Source organism: Pieris brassicae, chromosome 11 (assembly GCF_905147105.1).
Source record: "Pieris brassicae chromosome 11, ilPieBrab1.1, whole genome shotgun sequence".
NCBI lineage: Eukaryota > Metazoa > Arthropoda > Insecta > Lepidoptera > Pieridae > Pieris > Pieris brassicae.
In genome coordinates this window covers 6,656,079-6,665,391 of record NC_059675.1, presented here as the reverse complement: position 1 = coordinate 6,665,391, position 9,313 = coordinate 6,656,079, and the positions used below count along the sequence as shown (strand labels likewise).

Genomic DNA, 9,313 nt, shown 5'->3' with positions numbered 1-9,313 from the left:
AAGAAATTTCCATTGAATCTATAAATTTCTTGGATTTTTCTATAAAAAGAAGTTGAATGAAGGGCCTTTTTTAATGAAGGGCCAAGTCTTGCTTACTACTAGGACTACGAATAACAATAATATTAAGTAATGACACTGACATTAGACAGATGTCAGCAGATGCTAGACATAAAAGGTTCTTTCACATTATAATTTGAAATTTTGAACAAAATTCAAATTCTTTTACTTTTTTTATTATATTTCTGAGATTTTGTATTCTGTTTTGAACTTTGTTATCAATGATAACTGATAACTAATCAAATAGATACCTCTTTCTAAGTTTTTGGTTCACAGTTCACACTTCGCAGTAAATACTATTAGTATAATATTATGTATACTATATAAAAGAAAAATTACTGCCGGGTTTTCAAACTTTAGTGGCTGTATGCGTTCAATTAGGTTTAAGGTCGTAAATGAGTTTCACACGAAAAAATGCGAAGAGTTACTAAAAAGTTATTGAATTTAATTGTTGGCTTGGCGTTGATTGGATTATATTGCGAATTTGTTATATATTATATAGTTATCGCTCAGGTAATTCTCTCCATAAAAAAATATTACTGCTTATACTTTCATAAGCTTGTTAAATAATGGCAATGTAATAATTTTACAGTGTAGTTGGCCAACGTTAACAAATACTAGTAATAAGGAAGTTCTTAAGGCATTCATATTGGCAGATACACATTTATTAGGGCCTTTCAGAGGGCACTGGCTAGATAAGCTAAGACGAGAATGGCAAATGCATCAGGCATTTCAAGCAGTTATTAATATACATAGGCCTGATGTTGTATTTGTATTGGGTAAGTAATATAAATAGTCACAAAATTTGTTACAATTAGTATTCTAAACAACATTAACTAATATTTTAAATTTAATTTACAGGAGACCTGTTTGATGAAGGTGAATGGACTAATGACCAACAATTTAATGAATATGTGGATCGCTTCTATAGTCTCTTTGCATTACCAAAAGATATTAAAATGTATATGGCAGTTGGGAACCATGATATTGGTTTCCATAATAGGTTGGTATCTGTTGTCATTACCACATTTGGTTTTTTTTAATATATTTCTTACTGAAGAATTTGTACATAATTAGTTATCTGTATCACTGGTCTTTGCTGCCCTGTAGACAGATGGGGATAGATTATAATGACTATAAACTTAACCCAATAATCAATGCTGACTAAATTTTTTTAGTCAGTAGGTTGTAAAGCTTAACATTTTTGCTTTATGTCTACTATACTGTATAAAAGTATGTACCTATCTTGAATTTTTATTATTTATTATAGGATCAGAAGAAAGGCCTTACAAAGATTTACTGACCGTTTAAAATCTCCTTTGGTGCAACATGTGGTATTGAAAAATAATCACATTATTGTCATAAACTCTATGGCAATGGAGGGTGATTCCTGTAATATGTGCACCGAAGCTCGAAGACAGATATCACTTATATCCAGTAGGTAGTATAAATATAATGTGTTATGAGACATCAAAAATTGTTTGTTTGAAGAAAACAGCGTTTGTTGGCTTTTAAGTCATATTTAACCTTTGAAGAATGGATTAATATTCTTAAAGCTTTTAATTAATCCATATAATAATTGTGTTACTTTAAGTTTTAATAAGTAAGATAGTTTTGTTAGTTTTTTAGTACTTGTATTTGTATGGGTCTTTTGAGGGTATGTTTGGAAGGGCAAATATATTGGTAAGTATTACCATGAGCTGTTATATGTTTCAGATAAACTTATGAAATGTTCCAAAAATGTTGAAAATTGTGAAAATAACAACTATAATTACTCCCAACCTATTCTTATGCAGGTAATATTATTTTTATATTTTCTTTGTCTTTGTTTACTGTTATCAAACATAACTTTAATTACTTTTTTATTTCTTAGCACTTTCCACTATACCGAAAATCTGATGCCATATGTACAGAACCAGATGCACCTCCTTTGCCAGAACGAAATAAATTGTTTCGTTTAAAAATAGATGCCTTATCAAAAGAAGCAACCGAGTACCTCATTAGTAAAATACAACCTAGAGCAGTATTTGGTGGTCACACACATCATGGATGTTTGGTGAAACATTCTTATAAAAGTAATGAATTTTTGGAATATTCAGTACCCTCTTTCTCATGGAGGAACAGGCCTGATCCTAAGTTTATGTTGGTAAGTTTATTTTAACACAGGGTCTTTGCATATATTGTCTGTCATATCTTTACACAAACTAGCATTTTGAATACAATTAACATATTGCCAAAATACTGCACATTTTACAATATGTATATTTTCATTAATTATCATCCCTTTTGACCATTACAGGTTTCCATAACCAACGATGAGTATTCTGTTAATAAATGTGGTCTTCCAAAAGAAGCAACTTTGATAAGTTCTGCTGTGATAATGTCATTATTATTATTCTTTTATGTATTTACTATAAGGAAAATAGGTGCATAATTTAAAGATTGTAATTAAATTTCATGTTATATTTTGGTAATAAATATGTTGACAAGATCAAGCACTTTTTACACTATACAATAATAATTAGGCAAATTGAGCCTTATTTCTTCAACAGTCAAAGTTAAACTGATGTAACAGCACAGGTTAAAACAATGCTCCTAATAAATTAGTCTTATTTCTACTAAATAAGAGGTAGATGAAAAGTAGAAATGAGATTCCTATTACAAGAATACTGATATTGGTAATAAAATAAAATGTACCACTTCTTTAAAAGATTTAAATTAATATAGAAGGGTATTGTTTAAGTACACAAGAATGAAATAGTTCTAACAAAAATATACAAATCTTACAAAGCACCTAACACTTACATACTAAGTCAGTCTCTAACTCTTAAACGAGTCTTTACAAAATACATTATCTTATGAGCATTCTCAAACTGTGCAATATTTAGGTATTATAACAGTAAAGAAAGAGATAATTTTGGAACAAACAGTTAAGGCACTTTTGCTAAATGCTCTAAAAATAAATACTTCGACTAACCACTACTTATGTAACTTTCAATAAATATGTAATACTTAGTTACAAAACATTGATTACATACAAGCTGTAATAAATACGGACTATTCATGTCTGGATAAAATAAATACTGAAATTATATACATAATAGTTATATATAAACATGTGGAATGCTGACATACTCAGGACATGCTTCTTTGTATAGAATGTATATGTCCACTGCAGTGTTGTCTATTAAATTTCCAGCAATGTTTGGTTTAAACTTACACATAAGTTGGTAACGACATTGTCTGATTTACAAAAGTTAAAGGACCATCCTTGACGGTTTGCCCTTAAATGAATTCTATAAAAATATTATCTGAAGAACTCTTGGTTGCTGCGATGGTGATGCAAGTTCATGTGATCGTGATCTAGGATTAGGTAGATGTGATGCGCGCCCGTGTCGTGTAGTTGCATTCTGTTTCTGATGGTAGCCAGTATGTGCATGTTTTGCTGATGAGCATATAACAGCATGAAGATACCGATCATATCGGCATAAGTTAGAATCGCCTCCGCTCGCAAGATCCAAATAACCATTTGCTGAATGCTCTGTCTTAACTTTATGATATAAATTGGGCTTTTCGTTTACTGTATGCGACCTATTTCGAATCCTATAATATTTACTCGAAATTTCTTCGTTGGCTACAGGACTGCTGGGCTTTCTGGAAAGACATAATATTTTGGTTAAAAATAATTCAAGTACTAAAATTAGCCATAATTTGTATATCAGGGATATTTAAAGCTGTATAAAATTAAGCTAATAAACGATTATGATTGATGTCTGTGTGTGAATTCCAAAAAATAATATTTTTATTCACCAATAAAATATATTTAGGCTTACTTCCTTAATCACGTACAGACTAAGATGGAAGATGGTTTACTGACCATAGACAAATACATCACAGATATAGTGCGAGGTATTTACAAATAAAATGGCGAGTTATTTTAATTAAGTTACCTTGAAGCTTGAAAGCTCAGGTGATTTTTCTCCATATTAGCCTGAATAATCTCGAGTAATTCACGTCTTTGTAGACTACCGGATCTCTTTTTAGTGTATTTACGTTCTCGGTGTTCCTTTCGTGTATGACGATGCCTCTGGCGTAAAATTGGTGGCGGCCTCTGTGGGGGAGGCTTCCGATCTCCTGAACATGATGATTTCGATGACACATCATCGTCGTGAGATAATCTATCATGTTGTTCATTATCGCTGTTGTCAGCGTGAGTCGTGGCAGAATTTAAGGCTTCTTGTTCCTTTCTCCGTCTCCTTCTAGCTTTTTCTCTTTGTGTACGCGTCTGGCCATTTTCAGGCACAACAGTTAATCGTACTTGAATGGTTTTAGAACCATAATGCGGAACTGTGACCGACTTTCCTATAGATTCATAGATTGTTGACACAATTCCAGCTATATCCTGTAATAAAGAATTTTATGTTAATCCGATTTTCAATTTCTTATAGACGTAATTTAATTTATCATATTTTTTTAAAATAATAAGATGAAACTTACGTCTTTAGTCATTCGACCATGTCCATCAAGGTCGTATAAAGTAAATGAAAACTGTAGTGGTTGTTGTTTGGATGATTCGGGATGCTGAAGCTCTACGTCACACGTCAACTCCTAAAAAAATGTAATTATTAACAATACGTTTACGCACTAGGTGGTCAATTATTCGGCTTAAGTATGATCATTAGTAGGTACGTTTAAAATGTAGATAACTACCGGCGCGGCGCCGAGAATCGACCGCATGTCGGCTGATGGGGACCGGCGCCCTTATCATTCACTTTTAAAGGAAACTAGTCGCGCCTTTACGTTCTTTGATTATGAAACAAAGCGAGCCGCCTGGACGCAGATAGAACGTAAATAGATGATGCATCTTGCATTAATGCTTTATAATGAGTGGAGGTGATATCGATTGTTATTATACAAAAATGAATGGAGCGTTAAGTAAGGTTATGGATGGATTAAACGTAAAAAATAAACCCGTTTTATCATTATTTTAAACAATTTAAATTGTTTACATTAATTAAATAATCGTAGTTACCTCAAAACGTAATCTAGGTTTGTTATCGTCGTAGTCTGGAGTTTGTGTCGGCATAGATGACTTTTTAGAGCAAGGTTCAGATGTTCGCTGAGGAATTGGTGGTGGAGTGGAAGGCTGAAGTAGTGCTCTAGCTTCACTTGGAAGCAAATCTGGTGGAGCAGAGCATTGGGAAGCCGCTCGTCCAACTAATTCTTCAGTATCTGTGCGCTCGCACTCAGTACCAACTGAAAAAATAAATTGTTTTTTTTTTTTAAATAGCGCCATACATGTTTCCGTAAATATTTTGCTTTACGACAGCGATAGTACCACATAAGAAATAATAACTTGTAAAAATAATTTTAAAAATTTATCAGAAAAACGGTCGGCAAAACATAAACGATTTTTACAAAGCGAGCGGGACGTGATCCAAAGAGTGCAGGCACAGGGGCTCGCAGGGCGGGCTTAGTTATTTCCTGGAAGGCCTCGTGAGCCCGGATCGACGTCGGTCCAATGCCTTAATACCCGAGTTTGCCAACGAACATCTGCCACTGATTTTGTTTCTTCTTAAAATATTTAACGTACATATTTACTTAGATTGCAAAGCACAAGTTATGCTACTATGTAATACTTATACCTATTTGAGCGTTTATTAATAAAATATTTTTTACTCTACTTGAATTCTTTTTAGAAGTGTACAGATTTTCAGTTCAATTTAAAACGTGCTGACGTTATCCTTTAATGTGTTTAATAGAGTTAATTATTATAATGTTCTGATAATTATACGCGTTCAAATTTGGATAGCAAAAATCGTCTTTTTACTTTTATAAATAAATATCTCAACGGATAACCAGCTAATACTAGGAATTTAACTATGTTAGGGTGTTTGCGGATTTAATTTGGAAATAAAGAATCATTTATCAGTTAATCCTACACGATCTGAGAAACTGGAAACAACATAGTGTACCTTCTATCATAAGCTGGACCATTAGTGGCGATTAGTAAAAGCTTTAAATGACCGCATTCCTAAAGTGCTTTTACCTAAGCCATTTGTGTAAGTGTCAGTTTTATTTTTATAATTTATTTATATTTTTAGTACTCGTTTAAGTTAAACAAAGTATTTTAAACGATAGAGCCAACGAAATAAAATTTATAATTACACTCTGAAGTACTCGTCTTTCATTGCTATGAATGAACAGCTTTATCAGGAGTAAAGTTTCTCGTGTAAACAGATATAGTATATCGTAAGTGATTATTCAGTACATATTCGTACAATTGTTCCAAGAGGGTTATCGTGTTCATTTACAAGCCTTTTGATCTCCACCTGGCCTGGCCCTGATTTATTAATTAGCCCTGATTTTAATTGCTTCCATCTCAGTCCACAACATTTCCAGTCATTACAACCATAAAGTTTTAACAATAAAAGTATAAAATTCTAGAATTTTTAATGAAATCATACTAAATTGTATACTTTGTTCAAATTATAGCACAACTAATTGAAAATTAAAATGTTTCTACCAATTTTACTTGAAATGCACGCATATCATGAATGACTAATAAAGACGACAAATGAATAACGCTTTAACCATATTCATGCCCTCATTACGTCCATTACGAGGACAGAATGTTGAAGAACGCAGAATATAGAACCGTGAGATATATATATGATGTTATTTTTTGCCACTTATCTAGGTCTAGCTATAAGATTAAGCTTTGTAGTCCTTTAACGTCGTTATTCAAATATATCGACATATAGATTTAGAAATATCATTGCCCATGATATAAAAAATGATCAAAAGATTTTCCATATTCCAGAGTAATACAGCCTCCGTAAACAGACAATAACCGCTTGCTAAGGGCATGTTAAAATTATGCAACAAAAGCCCAACCTCTGAAAAAGCGCTTTGTGTCTGCCGCTTACTATAAATTGAAGTAAGTTATACATTTATACATAATATTCTAAAAGAAAAGTTTAAAGCATGTGGCGGGGAATTCTTTGATGTCAAATAAAAGGTATCATTGTCTCCGCTTCGGCGAGTGCTTTTAACTTTTCTCTTTGAAGTTAATCAAATGAGCGCGGCTCGGTTTGAATTTGAAACTATATTACAAACCAAGGGCTTGACGTAGATACGTTACGAAATAAAAAGTATCTACTAATTGAAATAGGAACAAGATCAAAAGGATATCTGATCACTTTGATGTATTACAAATGTGCGTTTCCAGAGCGGAAGTTTCATTATTTTCATGTATATTGGCTACTTAGTATTCAGTGTTAGATGGGTTTGAAGTTGTTTTTTAGTATCAATAAGATCAAAGTGACTAAATAGCCTACATAATAGAGTTTAATCATGGTCGTTCCTGTAAGACGGAGTATTGCTAATAAATAATTTTATATTAATAAATAATTTTAATGAATGATTCTAAATAACTCGTGCTTGTTTCATTGTTATCATATCATATCTAATTCTCATTGCTATAACAAGCTGTAATATTACAACTACTTATTCAATCAACATTGTTCAACATTGATAGACTCGGGAGGTAGCACCCGCATTTTTATTTCATAAAATCTTAGTAGATTAATGATAATGAATCCTCAAAAACTACAAGTGTCATAATATTTTCGTCCTAAGGAACAATGCCTCAGCTGATCTCGCACTGCACACCCGTACGTTAAGGGTATTACGGTTAAGCATTCATTAAATATATTTACGATACACAACGATCTATATTGTTCTAGTTCTATATATTATTAAATTACTTTTGTTTATGTTGGTGGCTAATGAAGATTTGTAGGTAAAACATTTCAGTTACATTTTTTATATTTAAGAAGATATCTCATAACTACCCACTTACATCATCATACGGTTTAATAAAAGTATAATTATATATTTATTAAATTATATGAATAGGTACAATACCTAATAACAAGACACAAACGAAATGTACGACGGCCTTCCCGTTAAGGTAAGATAAACGACCTCAGCTCTTGAATGAACTTCACAAGTTCATACACTTGGGAATTTTTACAATGTATTTTTACTTACTGCTAAATTTCTTATATCCACTCCTAAACTTGTTGCGCCACCACTTGACGAAGTGGTGCGCCATGGGGGCGTCCGCCGCCGGTGCCGAAGCTCTCAACGTTTCGTAGCACGTCATGCGCTGCGCTCACGCACACATCACGTACACATCAAAAGCGCCGATGTTTTAATATAACACTAAATGCACAGCCACTACGATCATTCACAACACTAAGTAAATCGAAGCGTCAACTCGTAAACAGACCTCGTGACCTAGTTGTACGCGTGAATGTCGGGCACTGTTAGCGAGAGCACAACCGCCTCTCACAATGTTTATTAAGTGACTGACTGATGGATGGAAGGGAAGGGGCAACCACGAAACAGCGCGGGCAGGCGCGGTGCGGTTCCGTAGTCCGTACCAGTGATTGTTCCTATTGTGCTTGGATTTTATACCTAGTGGTAGCTAGTGAGAAAAAACGATTTGCACTTGCCGGCTGTGATTTTACCGAATCAATTAAAGAATTCAGAATAATTTTAATATCGTTTTGGTCAAACAACATATTATATATCACATGTTTAGTAATATTTTAATTTCCAAAATTAAGACATTATTTTTTTTAATGTATTTTTACTAATTTTCCAGAAAATTTATTGCTTTATATTTCTCTTTTTATAATAGAAATGTTGGGATAGATTTATGAGAAAGAGAATAAATTAAGATCGGTCCTCAAGACTCCATTACACTTTGAAATATACGTTATGTTTTTAGAGCTAAGGCTAGCTGCAATTGTTCTTTAAAGTTATGGAATCTCTTTCTAGGCCAAAGAAAGCACAAGTATGTATAGGGCAGAATCAAGATAGAGGGGGCACACGAGCATAGGTCCGCTAGTCGCTGGCATCCTCCGGTCGACGACCCAGGTACGACCATTATAAAAAAGATTAAATTGTACGGAGATACAAATTTAAACTAATGCACATGATAGGTACATAAATGGTAGTATGGCTTACTATGATCTGTTATATCTATAAGATTATTTATTATATAAGCGTGTCATAATTCGATTTATTATGAATTAATGACAGACTTTTAAAAAAATCTTCTGATTATTATGTATATTTGTTACAGGAAACTACAATTTATAGAAGTTGTTACATGAAAAACTAAAATACTAACGATGTAATCAGTTGTGTTATTTAAAAATACATGTTAACAAAGTTTGAATAA

The 9,313-nt window shown here is 32.8% G+C and overlaps 2 protein-coding genes across 2 annotated transcripts; one reads left to right on the top strand and one right to left on the bottom strand.

The window, feature by feature from the left end:
- The first annotated feature begins 235 nt into the window (after window positions 1-235).
- Window positions 236-2,549, top strand: LOC123716433 (metallophosphoesterase 1-like). The gene is made up of 7 exons (XM_045672180.1): window positions 236-570; window positions 650-836; window positions 919-1,060; window positions 1,328-1,494; window positions 1,774-1,853; window positions 1,931-2,203; window positions 2,357-2,549. The coding sequence occupies exons 1-7, from the start codon at window positions 472-474 to the stop codon at window positions 2,489-2,491; spliced, it is 1,083 nt and encodes a 360-aa protein (XP_045528136.1). The 5' UTR covers window positions 236-471; the 3' UTR covers window positions 2,492-2,549.
- LOC123716432 (protein naked cuticle homolog) lies at window positions 2,506-8,414 on the bottom strand. The gene is made up of 5 exons (XM_045672179.1): window positions 8,113-8,414; window positions 5,090-5,313; window positions 4,555-4,665; window positions 4,008-4,459; window positions 2,506-3,711 (listed from the first exon to the last, which is right to left on the bottom strand). Exons 1-5 carry the CDS (start codon window positions 8,225-8,227, stop codon window positions 3,354-3,356), a joined length of 1,260 nt encoding a protein of 419 aa, XP_045528135.1. The 5' UTR covers window positions 8,228-8,414; the 3' UTR covers window positions 2,506-3,353.
- Between the last annotated feature and the right edge of the window lie 899 nt (window positions 8,415-9,313).

Coding starts and splice junctions, on each gene's coding strand:
- LOC123716433 (XM_045672180.1), top strand. CDS start 472: ATGCGAAGAGTTACTAAAAAGTTATTGAATTTAATTGTTGGCTTGGCG. Junction 837..918: donor TGATGTTGTATTTGTATTGG/GTAAGTAATATA, acceptor TTTAATTTACAG/GAGACCTGTTTGATGAAGGT. Junction 1,061..1,327: donor GATATTGGTTTCCATAATAG/GTTGGTATCTGT, acceptor TATTTATTATAG/GATCAGAAGAAAGGCCTTAC.
- LOC123716432 (XM_045672179.1), bottom strand. CDS start 8,227: ATGACGTGCTACGAAACGTTGAGAGCTTCGGCACCGGCGGCGGACGCC. Junction 4,666..5,089: donor AACCTAGATTACGTTTTGAG/GTAACTACGATT, acceptor ACATTTTTTTAG/GAGTTGACGTGTGACGTAGA. Junction 3,712..4,007: donor CTGAGCTTTCAAGCTTCAAG/GTAACTTAATTA, acceptor ATGTCTTTCCAG/AAAGCCCAGCAGTCCTGTAG.